This window comes from Anser cygnoides, chromosome 7 (genome assembly GCF_040182565.1).
Source record: "Anser cygnoides isolate HZ-2024a breed goose chromosome 7, Taihu_goose_T2T_genome, whole genome shotgun sequence".
NCBI lineage: Eukaryota > Metazoa > Chordata > Aves > Anseriformes > Anatidae > Anser > Anser cygnoides.
This window is the reverse complement of record NC_089879.1, coordinates 30,462,635-30,486,278: the sequence shown is the minus strand read 5'-3', so window position 1 is coordinate 30,486,278 and position 23,644 is coordinate 30,462,635. Positions and strand designations below refer to the sequence as shown.

General features: G+C 44.2%; 1 protein-coding gene and 1 long non-coding RNA gene across 13 annotated transcripts in view; one reads left to right on the top strand and one right to left on the bottom strand.

Moving 5' to 3' along the window:
* The window catches only part of GRID1 (glutamate ionotropic receptor delta type subunit 1), a 699,294-nt gene that overhangs the window by 58,120 nt on the left and 617,530 nt on the right, over nucleotides 1–23,644 (top strand). For 7 of the 12 annotated variants that reach the window (XM_067000674.1, XM_067000673.1, XM_067000675.1 and 4 more), the window contains exons 1-2: nucleotides 3,219–3,492; nucleotides 5,271–5,426. In XM_067000674.1, coding sequence (XP_066856775.1) covers nucleotides 3,414–3,492; nucleotides 5,271–5,426 — 235 coding nt within the window. In that variant the 5' untranslated portion in view covers nucleotides 3,219–3,413. Of the gene's footprint in view, nucleotides 1–3,218; nucleotides 3,493–4,075; nucleotides 4,176–4,436; nucleotides 5,145–5,270; nucleotides 5,427–23,644 lie in introns of those variants that run through there. The other 5 variants (XM_067000680.1, XM_067000677.1, XM_067000681.1 and 2 more) reach the window with 4 other exon arrangements.
* On the bottom strand, nucleotides 1,901–3,208 carry LOC136791269 (uncharacterized). Its single transcript, XR_010832892.1, has 2 exons — nucleotides 2,796–3,208; nucleotides 1,901–2,654 (listed from the first exon to the last, which is right to left on the bottom strand). It is a non-coding gene; the product is annotated as an uncharacterized lncRNA (long non-coding RNA).

Below are 23,644 nucleotides of genomic sequence, written 5' to 3'. Positions count from 1 at the left end.
AATTGCAGTGTAGTTTTCAGAGTTGTATTCAAGCCGTTCTCTCCTGGTAGCAAAAACCAGTCGGTGCGGGTTTCATTCCATGCTCGTTCTGACAACAGAAATAAGCACAGAGATATCTCATGATAGGTTAGCTTAAAATCACCACAGTGGTTTGCAAAGGTAATAGAGCTGTTAGAGATGTGCATAGAATTGCATCTGTTGCCAAGGAGTTGAACTTTGAATAGTGACTGTTACTTGAGTTGGCTATTTACCTTGCATATTTCTAACGAGAGGCCTTTCTTCCATGGGTGCTGTAAATCCAGTGGTACTTTATGTAGTAATGTGCATGGAGTTGTCCCCTACACAATGATGATGGAATATCGTGGCAACTTGTAACGTTCTTAATATGCAAAATGCTGGCAAATGGATTAGTCTGTTAGTGCTGACTACTGTCTGAACAATGCGCACCCACCGCAAAATGGCGCTCTGCCCACTGCGAGCGGTGGATGGCAGAACTGAAATGAACACTCACGTTTTTATCAGGCTTAGAAGTTCAACCTGGATCCCTTTTTTTATAAGGAGGGAATCTAAAGGGGAAGGAGTAAGTGTTATGAAAAATCTAATCTAAGCCAATTTAAAAAAAATAAATCTGTGTGGCAATAGTTTCAAAGGCCTGACTTAAATCAGGCTTGAAGCAAGATGCATCGGTGTTGATGCTACAGCTCTCCATCTCGCAGAGATGCTGCTGAAATTGCTGTTCTGCTGCTGGGCCTGGTGGCTCCGTTCTTACAGATTCCTGCTCTCCTTTCAATGGCTAGCTTTGCTCCCAGAGGTTTGGAGGCCTTGATCCAGCCCTCTGATGGACAGCTGCAGCCACTAAGGAATTTATCAATGCTGAAAGATATCACTGTGGATCATGGCTTGTTTTGCTTTCCTACTTTAGCACTTCTCTTCATTCAACTAAACCGAGCAAAGAAAAGCAAAGGTGGAGTGGGGGTAGCTCTGTGCAGCTCTGTATTTGGGGTCAAGGTGACCTCCAGTTCTGCTTCCGCTCTGGTGCAGACAAATCTCATTGTGCTTTGCATGTTACAAATAAGTTTTTATGGCATTTGAGGTTTCCTCTGGGCTTTTTCCTTGTTTCTTGTCCTTTGGCTGTGACAACTAGCCCCCCTGCCCTTTTTGGGGAGCTTTTTTCTACTGATCTATTTTATAGTTGTTTGGGCTCCTGACCTTTTTCCTCCTCCAGGAGGAAGGCCTCCTGGGCCTGCGTCCTTGTCTGTATGCAGGGTATTTGCTCATGGATTTCTCAGGAAATTCTTTAACTTGTCTAATTCGCTGCATTTTGGACTTTTAATATATTATATTATTAAAATAGCAGCCAGAGGACTTCCAGCTGAGGTCAAGGCCTCACTGTGCAAACTGAAGAGGCAAGCCTGCTCCCAAGTGCTTGGAGTATAACTGGCTGGGATTTGGATGCCTATATAAATTGCAGGGTTAATAGCTGTGTGTTTCTGCAGGTTCCTGGCCAGGATCCCAATGCACTTTTCAAACACACATAAATTTAGCCTCCTTTCCTCTGTGGAAATCAGAGATTGGCTGTGTGGCAACACATTGCCTCTGCCCCACGTAATTCCCACACATGTACTTGTTACTGACATATATATGACGGTGGTCAATACAGGTGTTTAACTTTTTAAAGAGCCTGTGTAAGTCACTAAGTGCATATTGATTCGAAGCAAATGTAAATTAGAATTAATTTTGACTTGCTAACGTAGTCAAATAAGGAACATTTCTATTGATCTTTGTCTCAGAAGCCAATTACCTGGATTAAGTGTTTTTATTACATGAAATATGGCATACGGTATTTAATCATGCTGCATTGATCGGTGTGCAACTGCATATTTAAGACAAGGACTGTAAGTAAGAGTAGTTAACGAGTGATTTATTTTTAAAAAGTGTGTCTCCTTGTACATTTACTCCCCACTTTTCCCTGTTCAAAAGCCGTGCCGGCGACTACCCCCGAACGGGAGCCTGTTGACGCATGAGGACCAACAGGGATCCGTGTTGGCATCACCGCCACTGCAGCCTCCTCCTCGCACCCCGCTCCCCCTGTACGCCCCCCCGGCGGCGGTGCAGCTCCTCCGAAGCTGCTGCCCCTGAGCACGAAGCGCTTTTGCCGCACCGCGCCTGGGTTAGGCAGGGCTCAGCGCGGCGATCCTGCCCGCAGGGAACTCACCCCGGGGCCGGAGCGCGGAGCCGGCTGCCGGTGGCAGGAGCGCGCCGCAGCTGCGGGGGGATCTCTGGGAGCGGGGATCGGGGGCAGCGCCTTAGCAGCGGGCTCGGGGCTGCGAGGCGGCGGGGTCCTGCGGGGCCCGCTCTGCCTGGCGGCGTCCCCGCGCTGCCGCTGGCCGGCTGTCCGCGCCGCTACAGCGCGCCGTGCCGCCGCCCGCAGCCGCTCGCTGATCTCGGTGCCATCCTGCCCTCGCCTCGTTTTCTTGGCAGTAGTTTTAATTACGTTTCGGGCTCCTGAATGAATTTGTTTTCTCTGGCTCCGCGGCGTATTGAGACGCTCGTCACGTTTGGGTGCCTGCAATCACTGATGCGTTTGTTTTAGGGGATGAATTAGTCTTCTGAGCCCGAGCATGTCCAATTTCCGAATTAGATTTCACTGAAAGCTGGAACAAAACAAAACAAGAAGCGGGTTTGCTGCGCCCCCGCGCCCCCAGCCCCCAGCGCAGGGGGCAGCCCCCCGCTCCCACCTGGCTGCAGGTTGCCAAGTCGGGCGAGCGGCAGCGGGCGCGGCCCCGTGCCCTTACCTGCGGGGTGTCACAGCGGCACCGGCACCGGGGCAGGGCGCCGGGCATCCTCCGGGCGGCGGGCGGGACCGCCTCGCCCCCTCCTCTCCTCCGTGCGCCGGGAGCACCGCCACCGGGGCGGGCGCAGCGCGGCCCTTCCCCGGCCCCGGCTCCCCCCGGAGCCGCCCGGTGCCCGCTGCCCGCCGCCGCCGCTTTGCCGTGCCCCGGCGGCCCCGAGCTCCGCAGTCACGTGGCGCGGGGGGCGGGCGGCGGCGGCGGCGGCGGCGGGGGGGGGGCGCTCCGCAGTTCGCGGGCTGCCGGCGCCCCGGCACACACACACCGAGCGCTGGAGGCTCCGGCGCGCCGCCTGCCAACCCCGGATCTACCGCCGTGCGTTTTTTTGGCCCCCGTTTTTTTTTTTTTTTTTCTTTCTTCCCTCCTCTTTCCCCATCACCCGTTTTCCTCGGTCTTGGAAAATCCTCCGTGGGAATTTGGGATTTTTTTTTTTTTTCCTAGGGGGGTGTCGGGGCATCTTCCCCCCCGCCGCCTCGCTCCACCTGCCCTTGCTCGTTTTCTCTTCTTTTCCCCCGTCTGCCTCGCCACCAAACCCGGGCTGATGTGCTGTGCGAGAGGCTGGAAATGGAAGTGTTGATGCTCTGGCTTTTCCCCTGGATATTTCAGTGCGTTTCGGTGCGGGCGGACTCCATCATCCACATCGGTAAGAGAGGGAGCGCAGGCGGTGGGAAAAGAGGGACGCGGCACATAAATAAACGGAGGCATCGCCTCGTTCCACCGCCGGAACGCGACGGGCAGCGGCTGAGCCCAACTCCGCGGAGAGACCGGAGGAGGGAGGGGGGAAAGGCAGCCGAATCCCCCCGATTGCAAAGTTCGGGGCGAAATGCGGGCTGTGCCGGGCCGGGCCGGGCCGGGCTGCGGGGCGGGGACCGCCGGGGCCGCCGCTGCGGTCTCCCATGTGGCCGGAGAGCCCCGTGCCCGGACCTGTTTGCGTGGGGAAGGCTTTCCGCTCCCCCGCCGCAACCCCGCCGCCGAAAACAGCCAGCCGGCCCCAAAAGCGGGCAGGAGGAAGGCATCGTCTGAACGTGCTCGCAGGGAAAACTTTCGGGGAGATGATCCCTCGGCTCGCATCCCCTGTCATAGCAGGTGTCAGCCGAGCCGGAATGCGGGGGGAGAACTTGGCTGGGAAAGGGTTAGAGGCGAGGTTTGCAGCGGCTCCGTGCGTGTCTGTGTCTGTGCGTGCAACTGTTGGGGTCTGAAGAAGAGCTCCTTAAAACCCCCGGGCAGCAGGAAGGCTGGATCGGCGGTGGGAGGAAGAGAGAGGGGTGAAGAAGAGGCGAAGGAAAGGCTGCTGTGAACTTTTATGGCTTCTGGGAGCGAGGCACGGTAATGTCCGCGGGAAGGCTGGCAAGCAGAGGCGAGGCTCTGCAGTCACCTTTTGGCTGGCGTTGAAAGGTACCGGCAGGAAGGAGATGAGGCTGGTTAGGGGCGGAGAGGGGGGAGAGCATCACTTGTGGAAGACTATGATAGAGGAGGAGACGGGAGAACGGCCGGGGAAGGAAAAGCCGTCATTCCACCAGCCCTTTAGGGAGGGTGGGAGAATTAAAAAAAAAAAAAAAAAAAAAAAAAAGGAAGAAAGGAGGAGGGGGCCGGGCCGGGAGCGGTCCTGGCGAGGGATGCTCCGCGGGGACGGGCGGGGAGTCCCGGGGCGGGGAAGGGGCGACTGGGAGCGGCCCCGTAAGGCCGTTACCGGCGGGCAGCGGCGCCGGGGCCGGCGGAGGAGGCTCCGGTCTGCGCCTCTCGCCTCGGGAGCCCGGGGGCGCAGCCCAAGCAGACGGCATTGCGGAGCCATTAGGCAGCAAGGGGCAGCCCCGGCCGCAGCCGGGGGACTCCGGCCCCGGGGCGCCCCCCCGGGGTTGGGAAGAGCGCCGGGGAAGCGCCGAGTCCGGGCGGAGGGGGTCCCCGCGGCTCCGCGCCTCGGCCCCGCTTCTCCCGCGGGGCACGGTGTCACCGCAGCTTCCCCCCCGCGCAAACTTCAGCGGCCCGGGCACGCAGGGCGTGAATCAGCAGCGCTGCCCCAGCCGGGGACAGCGCGTTTTGCTCCCGCTGCCAGCCCCGCGGGTCTGCCAGGGCTCCGCAGGGCAGGGCGGCGGGGCCGGTGCGTGCACACACCCGCTCGGCAGACGGGGCATCTTACATAACGCCCATCGCCAGCTGCTTCCGCGCTAACTGCACAGGCAGGACGGCCAAATGGCAGCTTGCAGGTTACGGGACGCAAAGCCCGTCTTCGCCTTCGCGTGGGCGCGACCCTCTGAACACCAGCGCTGCCCGCAGGCAGCAGGCGGGGGGCAGAAAGTTGGTCTCAATCCCAGGGCCGCCCCCCTGCCGGCGGTGCGGGTCCCGACCCCCTGCCCGGCCCGACGGGGGGCTCCGGGGCGGCGGGCAGCGCCCTCACCGCCTCTGCCTCCTTCCTCCCCGCAGGTGCCATTTTTGAAGGCAATGCTGCCAAGGACGACGAGGTGTTCAAGCAGGCGGTGTCGGATCTGAACCTCAATGACGACATCCTCCAGAGCGAGAAGATCACCTACTCCATCAAGCTCATCGAGGCCAACAACCCCTTCCATGCGGTGCAGGAAGGTGAGCCCCGGGCGGCACCCGCCCGTGCGCGGGGAGCGAGTCTCGGCGCCGCCGGCAGCCCCGGCCCGCTCCTGGCGCTCGCCTGGAAACTTTTCTTCCGTCGGGGGTCGGCGCTGTCTTACAAGGAAACGGGAGGGATGGCGCGGTGCTGCGGCGCCGTGCCGTGCCGTGCCGTGCCGTGGCAGCCGGGCTGGGGGGGGGCAGCCGCGGGGGATCCGGCGGGGCCGGGGGCTCCGTGTCGCTTCCGAGCCCGCAAGAGCCCCTGCTCTCCGTAGCCGAGGGACAAAAGCCGGGCAGGGCCGGGCAGAGGAGGGCTCGGCCCGGCGGGGGGCTCCCGAGGGGCCGGGGGGACGGCGGCGGGGTCTCCCTCCCCGGGGAAGCAGAGGCCGGCGCTTCCCCAGGGAGGAGCTCCCCGCCGAGGGGCGAGGGGAGGCCGGGGTAGCCAAGCTGCCGGCTGAAAACCTGCCAGAGTTTACAAGATCTGACAAGTAGCAACGTAGGTAAATCATTTCGATTAGATTTTTTTTTTTCTCTCCTCCTCCTCCAAAGGGAAACATTTAAATTAATCAGCTTGCCTTTACAAATAAGACTTGAAAAATACATTATTTGTGATTTGATGAAGCCAAGGTTAATTATGGCCTATGTTATTTCAGAAGCTGCGTTTTTCAGTAGTAATTATTCTAGAAACAGAGAGCTATTTATAAACCCAGACTAGAATATTTAAAAAAATGATTCATCGCCAGCCTTGCCCTTACTTTTGCAGAGCACAGAGTGAATGTTTCCCTTATGAAAATTTGCATTAATCCATATGTATTTATATGTAAGTTGTGTACATGCAAATTATGGATACAAAATTACACCAAATGTTAATTTTCATGAACTCCAAACAAATTCTTCTGCTATATTCTTTCCCCCGGTTAGGTGCTAGTTAATATGCACATTCAGGAGTAACAGCAATATTTACCTTTTCATGGGCCTGATCCCATTAACAATGAGATTCCTCCTAGTGCTCTGAAAGCTTTGCAAGGAGGTATGAAAAACAAGCTTTATGAAAATGAAAGAAGGGGGCTTTAAAACAAAACCCCACCCACACAGTCACACACCAGAGGAAAATAAAAATCTCTAAATAATGGTGGGGTTGATTTATTGGCAAAGATTAACTCAGAACAATTTCATCTTCCTACACGTGCAAAAGCTCAGTGTCCCGTATTGGAGCTTATTCAAATTCATGAAAGTGACAGCAGTTGGTTGGCTGAACAATTGCTTTCAACAATGTCTCTTCTCAGAAGCAAAACTTTATAAAACTATTCTGAGTGCCCTGGGATCTGAGCTGACATTCTCATGGACAGAGTCCCTTTGCTCAGTTTTGTTGAGCAGGAGGGAACAATCAACTGGAGGATTCTTCTTGATCTCGTAGGATTTTGTTGTTGTTGCTGTTGCTCTGTTTTGCTATTCTTGAATATTGCATTTAAGAAGACTACCTTCAAAGCAGAAAATCTGTGTTGAAATCTGTGCTGAAGCCACAGAAAGGATTCTGGTCAGCTTTTTAATCTATTTGATACAGAGTATTTGTGCTACCTGAATATATGTAAGTAAAGATGTTTCCTCCCACCCTTTCCAAGATGCTCTTTCAGGGCTCACGTGTCCGTTGCGTTTAGAATTGCTCTTTGATGATGTGGTCACATGCTGGAGAATTCAGGAAGTGATTGATGAATGCTCACAGTTCCAAAGAGAAATTGTCCTCCGTCACTACTTCATTAAGGCATATCAAGGTGTCTTCTTTTGGGAGGGCTACGGAATGATCCTATCTGCGAGTAAAAACCTTGCCACTGTGGGCTGTGGGAGAGCTAAGAGAAGAGTGTCAGCCTTTGCTCAATTTCCTAGCTTGCTTTGTCAGTTCAGGTCTGGTCTCTCTCTCTCTCTGTGTTTCTCTCTCTCTTTCTCTCTCTCTCTCTCTTTAAGATTTAATTTCCTACTTTTGAAACCGTTATACAACATGCTGACAGAATGATACATGGGACACAGGAGTTGCTGGGCTATTCTTACCGTGCAGAGTCGCTCTGCCGAGTGTTGCTTGGTGTCATTCTGACTATTCAGAATCTCATTGTATCTCACTGTACCGGTGCCCTGCTCATTTTGGTAGAATATTGCAGAGAGCAGTCGAAATATCCTGGAGCAAATCCTCTGCCCACACTGCTTGCAGAATGTTGCTGCTGCTACATAAAATGCCCTGACATCCACATTATTCTTCTGCGGTCTTTCTAAGCAGTGCCATGGAAATCAATGTTGCAAGCATTAGTTTCATAGCGATGGAACTTCTTATAGTAAAAAACAAACTAGAAATAAAAATAGACTGCTGTGACACTACTGCCAGAATAGTGCACACAATCAATCAAACCACAAATATTGTTTTTATTTGAATCATCTTTTACACAATTTTATGAAAGGACAGTGTGAATTATTCCTTAAGCCCTTTTTAAAGAGCGCTGCAAGTCAAGGACCTTCGTTTCAATGATACTGTGCTGGTGAAATTACGGAAAGTCATTTTTCCATGTAACAAGGTCTATTACACAGTAATAAGGCTTTAGTTATGGATGGTGATGGTTATTAGCATGTGTTTGACTTGACTTTCCTTGTGCAATCGGAGAATTTCTGCATGGGTAGGAAGCATGGAAAAGCAGTACCTGTTGGGTTTTCTCAGTAGGAGCCGTGCACTTGTGGAACTGAAGGCCAAACAGAAATTAATTTGCCTTTTGTAAATGGAATAGTTTTCGGTGATGGAAGGTGCAGTGAAATGTTGTAGGATTTTGAATATAAGGGCTCTAGGGACTTTGCTGTAGAGAGAGGAGGGCACTATTCTGATGACTGCAGTAGGGAAATAAAATCAGAGACCCTTTTTCTTCAAAGACTTGGTGGGCGCTCATAATAATAATGGTTGCGTAGGGTACCAGAGAATAGTAATTAGCAAAAATTGTAATCGTGTTCCATTTTTGTCTTTTATTTCACCATACATTGCAGAAAAAAAATCCAGTTGTGCTGATAGGTAAAAAGATTATTTTGGCCCCATCAAACTCATGTTTTATAGCAGAGTGTGGCAAGTGTATGGAAGGAATTCCAGAGGCAAGGGACGTAACAGTAAAGAACAAACAGACTCTGGTGTATGCACAAAATTGGACTTCGTTGTCTGTTTGTGCTTACGAGCAGTTGTTGCATTTTGTCTTATATTGCTTTTATGCATATGGCAATTACTGGAGGGATAAATTTTTTTTTTTTCACTGGCTGTCACAAGAGAAAATATACATGGGGAATCATTGTTCTTTTCATACAATTTTAAGGAAATCAGCCGAAATCACAAACATGATCTTAAATTATAGCTTCCGAAGGAGCTATGTGCTCAGTTTCCAATGATGGGAAGGGAAGTAGTAAGTGCTTGTTTGCGTGTGGTGTGTATTTAACCTAGTAGTGTGGTAACCTTTTTGTGATTCAAGCATTCAAATGAGCTCAAAGGTATGAGAAACACTTCAGAGCTTTTGGTTCAAATTGGGATTTTTGAGCCTGCCATTGGTGTTGAAAAGTGACTTTGCATGTGACATATGGGTGGCAAACAAGTTTCCAGCTGGGCTTGAAAACATGATGGTATGTTTAAACTAAAAACCAAACAAGCCTAATGTGTAAGCTTTTAAGATGTCACTTTTGAAGGGGGAATAGTCAGCAGTAGGTCAAAACTGGGGCACAGGAAAGCTAGTACTTAACTTTCTTAGTGCTCTTTGGAGAAGGAGATCCAAGGGAAATAGTAATTCAGAAACTGTTTAAAACCCTGTTTCTCAGTGAATGATGCTTATACATCTATGGAGCTTTCCTGGAGCTGAAACTTGCTGTTCTCTCTGCATAGCAATTTCAAATGAATTGTTTCTAATTTGAGCAGCCTTGTATGTATGCTTGTTGATGTTAAAAAGCTGTCAGCTCTGGAAACCAGAACAAATTTGGAAAATCAGAATGTGATTTGAGAGCAAGAATGGTGTTCCATAAATGGGTTTATTGTCAATCCCATGTATGCTGCTGGGGTTTCAGAGCAACTCAGAGTTGCAGATTTTTTGGATGTCTCTTGTGCACCATTGAGTGAATCTGATCTCTTATCATAGTGTATAGGACTCAGGAATGATATGTGCTTGGCAGAGTTCTTGAACTATCTTGGCTCAGCACATATATTTCAAGTTACTACCACAGTTGCTTTCTAACAGTTCTATTTGTTGAGAAGGCATAAGCTGATCAGAGTGGGGATAAGTAAGGTGAACGAGACAACTGAAGAATGGGGCTTGTTGGCTCCCTTGCTATTCTTGCATTTATTTGCCTGGCTAAAATCCCAAGCAGAGCTGTACTTGTCATATGTGTATTGCCTGGTAGTAGGGAACCGTGGAGGAGCAGAGTAACTGTATACTTACATGTGTGCACATATATTGGGATTTTTGCACGTAGCTCATTTTGCAAATATGCGACTTAATGCAGATGTAGTGCAGGTGACCCAGACTGGAACCCACAGGCAGGTCGGAAGTTGTGTCCTGATTTTAGTGAAATATAGAGTTCAGGCTTCAATTAAAGGGCTGTTTTCTCTGCTGGGAGGATTTAAACTTGAGTGGCTATTAAATATAGAAGAGGAAGACCTCTTTTCACAGCCGGTGTGAGAAGATAGCCATCAGTCATGGTGATAACACTCCCCTTGCCCTTGGGTGAGCCCAGATCCAGCCCTTTTTAAAGCTGTGTCGAGTAGGTGTTTGTGTAAATGCAGGGCAAGGCATTTTGTTTGGCTGAGCTAGGTTTTCACATGACCCAGCAGTGAAGGCTATAGTTTATAGAGTCAGGATGTTTTCGTACCAGAATGGAAGAGTACAGAGAAAAAGGAAAACATAACAAATACAAACAGAATAAAATCTGGTAAAAATTAATAAAATATTACATATAGAATTATTACTACTCTTATTCTATTTTAATCCATGATTTATTGATTGACTGCATTGAATTGGGGAATTTGTTACCTAGCTAGAAGAAGTATCATAGGTTGGACCTACATTTTAAACATAAAACATAAAAATAAGTTCTCTTTTGACCAGAATAACAAAGGAATAGTTTATATCAATATACTGTCTATTAATTTTTCCTCCCATGGTTTCTCTCAAGTCCTTCACTGTCACATAACGTTACCTTTGTCTGCTCTTCTTCCACAGCTTGCTTGAACACAGATTTCACACTGTTTTCATCAGGACATGGTGTCTTGTTTGGAAGTTTTTGACAGCTGAACTCTGATCTCTCCAGAAAGAACATATTGTTACATACATTTTTTTTTCTTGTTTTAATCTGAGCTTTCAACACTTTTCGAAAACCACCCAGAAAGAGTTTATGTAGAGGATCCCTCCCCTGGTCAGGGAGGCCTTGCTGTGTAACTACACATTTTTTCTACTAGTCTGCTGCAGTTAAAAGCTGTTGCTCAGAGGGGTGAATGAGCTTAACAGTTTTACCTCCTTGTGCCCTTTGAGACCAAACCAAGACTTGTTAAGGACTGCCACAGTGAAGACATCTGTGACACTGTTATATCATTGTGCTTGTGTTTTTATGCTCTGTAGTTGCATGGCTCAGTGTGTTATGAGCCAGGGTGTTTCAGAGAGTTAAAATCCCAGCAAATTAAAATGTCTGTCTCTTCCAATTCTTGTGGTTTTGTTATGCTGAAAGCAGGAACCTGCAGATACCTTCTGTAGGAAGGAAAGAAGCCAATAGCCCATAAAGGAGTCCATTTGGTGCTGAGGATGTAGGCAAGCTGTTGGCAAACATCCAAATACGCATTTGTTTTGTTGTTTCTTTCCGCATGTTACTCAGGTTCTGGTCAGAGTTTAACTGCAGGTGCAAAATATTTTGTACTTTTGGGAGGCATTGCCTCTGAAATGCATCCCTGCTATTGCTTTTTTTTTTTTTTTTCCTTTTTTCCTCCCTTCACTGGGATGTAAGGAGATTAATTCCATCGCAGCCATATTCTCTGCTTTTGGAGAGGTTCACATTATTTTGGGCTGGGTCTGAGCTGCCTGGCAAGCAAGCTCCAGACAGTGCCCTACATAGGAGTGCAGCAGGTGGCGAGGGGTCAGGGGATGAAGGAGGAGCTGCGTTTCCCAGCTTAGCATCTCTAGGTAGAAAGAGGAACGGGTGTCGTGGAAACGGTGGCAGTGTGGGTGGGACATGTTCTGAGCCCAGGGTCCTGCCCCAGAAGTGATGGAGGGGTGCAGGGCTCAGGTCCCAGACGCTTCCTGCTGTGGGATGGCAGGATGTCTTGGGTGGCTGCGTGCTTTGCAATGGAAGGGGTTTAATTTTGTCTGAAATATCATTTTACTACCTCCATCTGCATAGCTGTCTAAGCTCATTTTTTCTCTCTCTCTAATATGCAGACTAGCTAACACCTTTATTTCCACAACACGTGTGGGCCACCCATCTATTTCAAGGGTTTTGTGCAAAAGAGCAGCTGCAGGTTAGGCGACAATTCTTTTTCAGTACCTAATGGTTTTCCCCACTGATCCTGCTGCCAATCCTGCTCATTTATCAAGGAGCTGCAGTTGGGTTTCTTATTCTAGGACTTCATTATAGAAAATATGCTACATCATTAACTTGCATGCTAGAAATTATCCCAAAAGATCAGAAATAAGCAGTGTTCATAAAAATATTAGCACATGTATTTCAGGGTTAAGGATTTTCTTTTTCTGTGTTCTATTTTTTTTTCTTGAAGAAAATAATTTTCAGAGTGCTTTTGTTTGTCTGAAGCAGATTTTCTCAGTTGTTATTGTGGAGGAGGATCTGGAAATGTGGAATGAGTATACAAAACTGCCTCAGCCTGATCTAGTTAAAATAATGGGTAAAGAAAATTATCCTAAATTGTGAAATATAAGCAGTATATATGCATACATATATATCTGTGCAAATAATTTAATTGCTAGACTTAACTGTAATGTGTCCAGCAGGGAATACACCTTAATCTTTTCTAGGTTCAGAGTCTTCCAGATACAGACGATTAGAGGACTGACTAATTATTACATTTTGAATTGTGTCTTAATCCCAGCAGAATGAAATCAATGTATTATTTTGATGTGATTTATCATGGTGTGGTGGAACCATACAATGAAAAGAGTTAAAACTACAGATTGTTTGAACAGAGGGGGTATTATCATGTTTATTAAAAATGTTTGTGGCTTACCATAGTTATTTACTGGAAGGAAAATAAAGCGTAGTTATACAACTACAATAGTGCCTGAATGTAAGACTTCAGCACGGTAAGACTGTGGCTGAAATAGTTTCTTCCGATTGAACTTTTTGCCATCTCAGAGGAACCACAGTCAAACTCTTCCTTGTTTTTTAGGCAAAGATCAGAATGTTTTTCCCACTTTTATTCATAATAAGTTCCCTCAGAGGGGAATTCCTGCTGTGTCTTTATTTGTCGCTGTCATCTGTTGCTTAGAGGTGTTTTTTGAATTTGCCCCTCAGAAAAAAAATTACTTAGAATGCATTGGTGGAATCATACTGCTGTTCATACTGCTGTGGAGGTCTTATAATTATATGACATTAAGCTTTTTTTTTTTTTTTTTTTTTTTTTTTAACATCTGTCTTTATCTGGAAGTGCCTTGCCAGAATGGAAATGGCCCACAAAGCTGTTGCTTTTCTGGAAAGAAATTTTTCCATAATTTACAGACATTTGAGTTCATGCTTTGGCCTGGCTTGAAAAATGGCTCACATGTTCAGTTATGCGTTTTGACATTTTTTTTTTGGATATACTGGAGTTTGCAGTGATTCTTCTTACGTGAAGAAATGCTGTGTGGTTCTTCCCATTTGTAAACCTGCTGAAAAAACCCAGATCTGAAGCTGAGGGATGAAGCATTTTACGTACAGGGCACATCCAAGACATGCAGGCTACTGTACACAAAGATGTGTTAATTCTGAAGTTAAAATCCAGTTGCCAACCTGAAAATCCTTTCTATTGCACTCTTTGATGAGGATGGGTCCAGCTACCACTGATTCTTGGTGTTAGGGTGATTCTTGAATTGTTAGCGTTCTACTCCATGACAAATTTGCAGTGAGACTGTTAAATAGCATACAACGTTTTGAGATCTCCATTTTATATCATATATAGATCTGTAGTCCTTTCAGAAGCAGATAATAATGATACGCTATTATGCCAAGATGTCTTTCATTTGCATAACATTAAGGCAATAAATATCTAAAATGAGAAATATGTTGAAAAGGTTTCTTTTATATTTTTCCTGATAGCTTGCATTTAGTTATAATTTGGAGACCTGCTAGCTGTGCTTGAAACTGTGTTCAGGTTGGTGGTGGGCTTGAAGTGCTTTTTATAGCCTGAAAGGTTTGTATTATCAGAAAAAGTCTGTCTGTACAAGCCCTGCTGATGTTAAGTTCCTTTCTTTTGATCCCCTTGTGTCATCTTGGTTCCTGTCCATTTTTTTTTCTCCTTTTGCCTATTTTATTATATATTCAGATATGCAGTAAGAATTAATATTGGAAAGCACTAACAGCTCACATTTAAAGGTAAGGAGAACCAAGAGGCATTAATTTCAAGTGGTATTTGGCTACATTAAAACACACAGCGGGGTTTCTACTGCTTGACCTTACTGAGAACCATTCCCCTAGCAACCTTTCATAAAGGGAGTAAAAGGACAGTAAGAAAACATTTTTTTCCTTATATTCAACAGAATAATATCTAAGCAATGACTTGCTCACTTAAAAATAAAACAAACTTAAACCAAAAAAACTCTCGGTCCAAGCTCCCATTAGGTATCCTGTTTCTCAGTTCAACCATTTAGTCCTCTGCTTTTTAATTTACTTACCTGAGTCTTTGAGATTTTAACTAGTAGCAGTGCTGATAGATTACTTTCAGTATCCTCAAAATCACATTGACAATCTGTCTTGTTCTTATTTAGAAAGTGAATAAAAGGATTTTCCATGTAAGTGAATGTTTGTAAAGTTAATGAGAATTGCTTTTGTCAGCAGGTAAATGACTCTCCTCTATACCATTACTTGATAGGAAATACCAGTTATTTGCTGCTTGGTTATACTTTCAAAGTAGAAATTGAATAATGATATAGAGCAGCATTTCCATTGCTCTTTGTTTTTGTAACCTCTCAGCTGCTGGATAAAAGTAAAACTTTGTTTGGGGGAAGATGGAGTTGGTTTTTGGGAGACAGAGACTCTCGGTGTCTTTCTGGTGTTTGCAAAACTTCGGCATATTTTTTCTTTATTTAAAAAATGCTTTAGAACTCTAAGGGAAGCTATGCTACAAAACAAACATTGTTTTGTATGGAATATTAGCAGTATTTTAATCCAAAGACCAATGTTTTCCCCATTTTCTATGCTCTTGAGGATATTTCCTACTGGAGGAATGAGATCAGTTATCTGAGAGGCAGAGGAAAGGACTTTAGGATGTGGTGTGTGCAAGGGTCAAAACACAGAGGACTAGGATGTTGAAGTGTGCAAGAAAAAAAGGAAAAACCCAATTACCTGCTTAAAGTTTATTTCTTTTTATTGAAACTTTATTTTTCTTTTCTTTCATCTTGCTTCTGTCTGTCTGAAATACTTTAGTCACAGTGGAAGTAACAATGTTTTTGATATAGGTTGGATTTAGTAATGTAACCCAAAGAAAAAGCTTGCTCTCCCTCTGGTCTTAGCAAGATGCTTGCACAAGTATGGATCTGGATTTTTAGAGAAGCTGGAGAAGGGCAGGGGTGCTACCCTGTTAGCCAGTAATCAGCCTGCAGAGGCAGGCATTTCCCTTCCTGAGAGAAGAAAAGGCGTTTCCAAAGCATGCTGACAGGGCAAAATGAGGAAGGATATTGTCCAGCAGAAGTTCAGGTCAACTGAATCTCTGCTTTTAGAAAGTCACCTGCCCAGGGCTGCTTGAAGTGCCAGTGCCTGTAAGTAGATTAAAGTGTTGTACAACCCATGTGAAAAGTAATTTCACATTTCAGCTATACCTCGACATTTTTTTTCTTAAAAAAAAAAAAAAAAAAGTAAGGGACTGTGTATGCTAACTCCGGGGGAGCACTTGGAAGGAACATCTTGCAGCAAAGCTTTTAGAAAGGCAGTATCCTCAGCCACAAGTTAGAATACCCATTAAATGTGTTACGGTGCTTTGGCAGCCGGTGGGGTCTTGCCTCGCCTCTGGACGGGTGCTCACAAAGTCAGTTGTGCAGGCAAGCAGAAGCGCTGTTGTCAACCATGATTAGAGCCAGCCTGCTCAAAGCAGGTGGCTGCAGTCATCTTCCCTTCTCTGCCCGTGGCAGTGGCGCTGTTGTGGCAAGATTGGTTCACAAATGGGTTTCAAAAGGCTTAACGCCTTGTCATGTGCTGAGGACAGCTTGCATTTTTGTGACCGTGGTGTGCCCTCTTTGCTTTTACACCGTTGATTAAAAATAAAACATTATGTCAGCTAAACCTCAGAGTCAACTAGGCAATGCAATGACTAGTGGAGCCTGATTCTTCTTGAATCAGATCTCCAACCCTAGTTCTCAAATTTTCATTAGATTTTTTTTTTCTGTCTTCCATTAGAATTTTTATTTATGTATTTATTTATTTTTTACAATAAGCTAATACTTATCTCAGGAAGAGCTCTTCCTTTTGTCATCCATTTCATTTTTTCTTTGTGCCTTATTGCCAAGTTACTTACTGTATAGTTGTTGCTGGTGTTTTTATAGTTTGGGTTCTTCACCCAAACTCCGGTTTCTCAAAGTCACCTAGCTGGTGAGGCATATACTTTCCTCTCTGTGTTTGTCCTTTTTCAGAGCTGCCTTCTCACTTGCAGCCAACAGTGCCATGCCCTGTTTTGTATGGACAACAGCAGATTCATCATTCTAGTTCCTAGTGAGGTTTGTAAATGTAAGCTCTTTCTCTGGATTCTGATGTCTTTTCTGTACCTGCCTTCTCTTGTATGGTAGCACATTGCTCCCCCCATACTTCCCTCTTCCCTGCCACTGCTCAATGCAATAGATTTTATCAACATGCTTTTTATGATTTGCTGGATTATTCTATTTCCATTGCATTTTAATCATCTTGATGACAACATCTGTTGGCAGCAGTACACAGATGTTTTTCAGGGCATATTCTAAAGTTTGTAAATAGTTACTATATCTACATGAGAAAACTAAGGGTTTGTCTTTCCCATTTGTTTTAAAAGAAGCAGAACTGCATTATGGAAATGAAATGTGTGTCTATGGGAGACTTGCTGTCTTTCAGTGACTACCAGGGGAAACCTTTAAGTTCCACACAGCTTCCTCTGTGTTACCTGCTGCAGAGAACCCAGGGTCTGTATTACAGAATTACGTCTCTCAACCTGCTTTCACCAGTATAACATATAATATTCTCTTTTTAATTTTATTTTTGGTTTTAACCCTCAAAGGTGTGCTACTCTAACATCAAAGGGGAATGGAGAACACATATAAAAGAGAAGCCAGGGGTGCTCTTTGAGAACATCACAGTAACTCAACAGAATGACAAAATAGCAAGAATGCAAAAAAGAAATTACAACAGTGGTCCACTATATTTGCTGTAGGGCATTCTGGCAGTGCTGGCAGTTAACTGCATTCAGGTTAAAATGACAGTTTGGTCAAAAATTCTTCATAAAATATTAGTGAACTAGAAGGCAGATTGCGTATTGTCATAGTTTTGTGCCTTTTTGTTTTCTTTCTTGTGCCAATTGTCTTCAACGAGAGGTTGTCCTTTAGGCAGTTAAACAAGCAGAAAAATCCCTTACAGGTATTTAAGAAATAAAGTTTGGTGATCAAAGACAGGAGTTCATGTCCTGCACTCATGGTGGCAATGGGGCTCCAAACTATATTTTGCTAATCCTGCTAATCAGTTTTTCATTGCCACCAGCCTGCAGGGACATTATTTGTAAACCAGAGTCTTGTCTCTTGCCTAAGAAGTTATGGGCAGTTGTGCAGAGTCAGTGGAAGTGGTGCATGTTTGATAGGAAGCTGTATGAGTAAGGCTTGGAACAAGATGTGTTGATCGTGATGTTTTGGCTCTCTTTGAAATTTATTTTCTCAGAAAAACAAGAATTAACTGTTACTTAGGGTAATTAATAGAGAGATTATTTTGGATCTCTCTTTTGTATGTAAAAGGAGAAAATGTCCTTTAAAATGTTGTTCTTTTGGGTTTTCAAAGGAGCAAAGGTTATAGTCTGTAACTTGTGACAGATTTATAAGGTATAAAGTTGGGTTTGTTTTATTTATATTTATTTATTTATTTATTTGTTTTTTCAGAAACAGCACTGCCAGTTGCCCAAGGGTGTAGTTTACCTTTGCACAAAACCTGTGCACAGAGTGTAAGTTAACTGTAAAATTCATACACTATAAAATGCAGTGCATGAGACCAAAGAACTACTGTACAAGGCCCTGGAGAAAAGTATGTATCATATGCACAACACTTTACGTAGTCAAATTCAAATTAAACTCACTCGCAACATGGCCAAGAGACAAGCAGAAAAAAGGCTTAGGCCTGCATTGCTCAGTTCACTTCCTGGGACAATTTGGTGAACTGACAAGGTAAGATGGATCTCTCTGAGGCTGAAGAAATAGGAAGAGTTTCTTCGAATGGAAAACAACATAGTGACAACTGGAAAAGCCCTGTTGGGTCTGGTGTCCCTGGAAAGTGCCTTAAGGCAAAATAAAGGCTTGTGCCAATTTGCCATTTAAATAAAGATGTTTGTTTTTGGAAATTTGTATGCAACTGTTTTGTTGGTGAGTTGTATTGTACTTAGAAAATATAAACAAATTCAAGGATTTAGAGAGTTCTGCCTTTTAAAAATCTATCTGCATCTCTTCAGGGTTACTTCGAATATGAAATTTGCAAATAGCTGGTCAGATTATCAGATTAACTGGGAAATAGTCATGGGTCCTAGGGCCTGTGGAAAATGCACTTTGAAACTTGGAATTTTAACTGGGATCTTCAAGGTTAGTGAGTTATTATAATGTTAGTAAAGTACTTGAAAAATGATAGAAAAGCTTATGATGCAGTTGATAAAATGCAGATTAGCTGAAGAAGCTGTTCTAAAGCTCAGATAAATTCACATGAGAGGAAATGAAACAACTTCTTAACAAAAGTCTGTTTATATGAGAACTATACGACTTTTATTTTTTAATATTTCTGTTGATGTTAATGTTAAAAATGATGTTGATGTTAAAAATTATGTCAAGTTATTTCAGCTTTTGGACAGAAAATCTTCTAAGAGATACAAACATAGAGAGATACAAATGCAGATGTACTTTGGTCTTGGTTACATAAATCTAACTTTAAAAATGTCCTTTGAATTTCTTATGAAGAGGTTTTTACTATGAAGTGTGTCCGTGTTCTTTCCAGGAGATTGCCAGTTACCTTTTTTCCAGGGTATTGGTGTTTGCAAATAATGGCTCACATGGGAAAAGTGTGGCCATCAACATAACAGACTGTTCACTGCCCTTAAAAAAAGTCTGCAATGCATTCATCTGGAATAATGTTGAGATTTAAGCTGAAGATGGAATATATTTGCTGACAGGGCTGGCCTCAAGGCATTCTTTTTCATTCCTAAATGCTGATAAAATTGCTTGAAATATTCTGTAGTGTATGGAAGGTTGTCTCAGGATGGATATATTGGCTTAAAAAAAGGATTATTCCATTCTCCCTATAATTATATTCTCTTTTTGATGAGATAGCTTTTACAGGAAAGCTATTTTATTTTTTATTTTTTTTTCTACAGAAAAATTAAGTAAAATAGTTGAGGGTATTAGTTATCTTGACACAGAGGAAGGTCAGCTGATCTGGATGCTGGATGGATGGCTCTAGCTACTCATGAGGTTTTAAACCGTGCAAGTTTGACTCTAACTCTGGTTGCTGGTGAATGAGAATTGCTAGCTAAAGAGAAGTGGTGTTCTCAATGCAGTTTCTAATGTGCTTGCTGAGTTCTGCTCAGCAAGGATAATGAATGTAAAACTTTAAGTTCTTGAGCTCTGTAGTCATCCTTGGGATTGGAGTTCCTCTTCCCAGTGCTCGTGCTGGGTTATCACATGCTTCATGCCTCTTTCTCACCTCTCTGTAGGGCCCGAGAAGGCCCTTGAAACTCTTGAAACATTACCTAAGGTACATGGTCTTCTGTTTCATCTCATTTCCTTCCCTCCCTTCTCTTCACTCACACTCTTTGATCACACTGAGTACCACCAGTCTGGCCAAAGGATGTGATGATGTGTTTGGTGATGGCCTGAATTTCCTTTGTTCATCTCTTGAGTCACATAGTAGTTCTCGTCTTTGGTCTTTTACTGAAGACTTTGGGATGACTGGATGCCAGTTACTTTCAAGCGTTTTCAATTTCCATGCCTCTGGAAAAGTTTGCGAAAGGCGGTGATAATTTAAGTCCAATTTACAACAGACTTCATTTTTTTCTTTTTCTTAATGCCCAGATTGGTCTATGAGCCACAAGCTGAAACCAGTGGTATAGGATTTAGAAAATGTTCCCTGGTCTTGCTACTCTAGGTTGTTTTCTGTAGGGAAATACAGTGTGAAGGAGGAGAACTCTAGGTTCTTGGACAGATGAACCCCAGAGAATTAAAATGAAGATGGGAATCTGGGACATCTAACAACCATAAGCTCAGATATTGGCCTGCTTGCCAAGCTGGCTGTGCCACTGTCATAATGCGGACTAGAAATCTTTAACAGCTATACTTCACTGCTTGTAAACTAGTGAGTGATTATTTCATCCTTTGTTTATACCATTCATCAAAGCATTCAGGGCTAAGAAGGCCTGGAAAATTCTCAAGGGTTTTGCTGCTCTTATTGCAGTATTCTACAATGGGACTTTTCTTGTTCAACGATGTTGTTGACTACTTCAAATTCATAGACTATATTGGCACTAACTCACTGTATCAGAAGAATAGCGTCTTCCTACCCATCTGCCTCATTTGAACTGATTGCAGCAAATTCCTAGTAAGTTCTTCCTTCTGTGTACTGTGTGTAAACTTTTGATTATGCTTGCTGCCGTTAATAGCACACAGTAGCTATTTGATGATTTTGTAAATAACTCAGGCCATTTACTTAAAATAAAAACTAGAAAGGATTATGTCTGTGAGGATTTTGAAGAACTTTTTTTCAGGAATATGTATAAGCCTTTCCAAGAAATCACTGTATGCAATACTGTTTTACTGTTCTCTCTAATTTATTACATTAATTTAATGCTTTTTTAGCCATGTTCAATTTGTAGAATTTTATTACAAGAAACACAGCCTGCTCTCATTCTGTTCAGAGAGATCTGAATGAGTAACCTTATAACCATTGCTAACCTTCTGAACTTTTGCCTCGTTTGATCCTCAAGCTCATTAAAGTTGAGGTTCTAGAATACACATAACCTCATGGCCACTCTTTGATTTTAAATGGTCCAAATTACAGTTAAATTCTGTGAGCAGGCTGAGAATTCATTCATAGAAAAGCTTTCCAGGCTCACACACATTTAGAGCTGACCTGTGACCAATACAGTGTAAGTACTGTGAAAATGAACCAGATCCAGTCCCAAGGAGACCCACAGGTAACAGGTTGCAAGTGTTATCTCCTCTACCCTGCCATGCACAGTAGAGCTTGGAATACACATGAAAATCTGCTTTTGTATGCATTTTTTCTTCTAAGGTAGCTTGGCTCTTCAGCCTCAATGAGCGGGCATCTTACACCACAGAGCAATTAAACCAGTGTATTGCATATACGTATTGAAATAACTTGAAATCTTTTGCAGGTATTTCTGAGACATGATACTTAGTCCTTTCACAGGCAGACCTGCACATGAGAGGAACTTCTCCCATCATGGGCCTCAAGGCAGGATAACTCAAGGCACATGCAAAGCAGACATCTCTAGGGCTGAAAGAGTAGCATCAGCTTTAGCTCTGGTGATGAATTTGACTGTGCTGCAAGGCTTGCTGCTATTGCTGCTGCCCCAGAAGAAGGGTTGGGAAGTGAAATGGCAGCTGTTGCTGGAAGTAGGGAAGGAGCACCCTTCCTCATGTTTTCCCTTCTCCTACACCTGGCATCAGGAATAATAGGCTCCACTCACCTGAGTGAACCACAGGGACTTCACCTGTGGTTTGCCCTTACATATTTCTTTCCTATGGCAAAAGCAGCCTGGACTTGGCCAGAAACAACCTGTTATCCTTGTGTCATCAAAATTCAATTTTGCCTAAACTGCTGAGATGAGAGCTGTCTTAGCTCAACAGTCCTTTACGATAAATACATTGTCTGCTTTGCCTGTGTGGGAACTGGGTCCATATTTCCAAAAGGCCAATAGGAAAATAATTGTAAAAATGGACTGGTGTGATGATCAGAGTTGAAGGAATGGTGAGTGTTCTCAAAGTTACACTCCTTTAACTCAGATACAGGTGATCATCTTACAAGTGATGGCACGCTCAGCCGGCTAGGGAAAGATAAACAGTATAGTGTAACCGGAGTGACTGCCTCCAGCTAAGTGATGAGTCGCAGTGGACTTGACTGATTTGTAAAGACTTGGAGTGACTAATTTCTAAGAGAAAGAACTACAGTCTGATATAGGCTATTCAACACAGGCACTAAAGGACTATATTGGAGGAAGTTATTTGTTGAAAATTATTCAATATCCTGTAGAAGAAATAGGCAATAAATTTGCTTGACTGTCTTCATTAATCCCAAAAGCACCTATTGCAACACTTGTTATGGAACCCAAAGTAGGTATTAAATCTGACTGTAAAAATTATAGAAAACACAGCTTTAAAATTCATTGCCTGTTTTACTAGTGATTGGCAAATAATTCCTAAAATGAGGCATTTAAGGGGCTTGATAAGTGGAGTTCACAGTTCTTGGAGTCTTGATTAGGGTTTGGGAGTGTCTAGGTCTTTCAAGGAGAGCCTGTTTGCAGATTTATGATCAGTGTCAGATGTTTTCCTAAGCTCATAGCTGACTATTGTACAAAAGTAAGCTAATCTAGCCAAGTATGTGTGTTAGGAGAATGAAAACAGACAATTCCCTACAAGGGTCTTCGAGGCTGTAATGCCAGCCTTACGACTGGGTCTTGATATCCATTCTTAGGAATATCCTTAAAGAGAAAGGATCTGCTTATTCCAAAATGCACACTGCATTTACTAATTTACTATGGCTTTAGACAGTGAATCTAGAAACAGATGTGGCAAGAGAGATGGCAGAGCTGTAGCTGCGGTAACTGGGTAGTACCAAACATACAGGAGATAAGAGTTCTGAGCCTATAATTTTTTTATAAACAAAAATGGCTACATGTAGCACAGAATGTTTTCAGTAATAGATTAGAGATCCATCATTAGTTTTTAAGCACTCTCAGAAGCTAAATGAGAACAGAGCTTTGAAAAGGCATGTAGGCATCTTTGCTCTCTTATCATCCTACTGAGAAAATGTGAAACAGGAAATGCAAATAAAACTCCTGTTTTAAAACCCCATTCAATGAGATTTGAACCATCAGTTGAAAAAAATCCTTGTTTCACTTTTTTTTTTTTTGGAAAGTTGAAGCAAGTGCAGTTCTTCTGTTGCAGATATTTCCTTATTAAAAAAAAAAAAAGTTTCCTAATAGATATGTCTTGTTTTATGCTAAGACCATCCTGCAGAGGAATTTCTTCACAAAATCCTTGCAGTGAGGGCAGTCTGATTGCAGCACTACACTGGGCAGTGGCTTCGTGGCCGCTCTGGTGTCTCCCTTACAGGCCAGGCCTCTGCCAGCCTGGATTTGTGTTCCAGGTGACGGCTGCTGGCTCCAGAGAAATGCGGCCCCTGCAGCACTTGCTGCTGCACCACCTTGTGTTTGCGTTTGCACTGGAAGTCTTCTGTCAGGTACTTCAGTGGCCATCCCAGTGTCATTATTTCTCACAGAATAGTGCCCCCCCGTTCAATATGTCCTTTCACGAGGAGCAACTCTGCGCAAGCTTTAACACGAGTTGGATCCCATTAAGAATCGCTTTGTTGTATAACAATGTGTGTTTTGTAACTTCCTATAAAGCCAGTCCTGTTTGATTTGGTGCAACAGAAAGAAGGCATATTTCTGTTGAAAATAATTTTCCTGATAGAAATAGCTATGGTGCTGGGATTTACCTTTCCAAGCCTAAGTTTTTTGATACTGAACGTTTCCTATTCAGAAGTAGCTGATTAGCTGGAGGCTCAGAATAAAATTAGGAGGT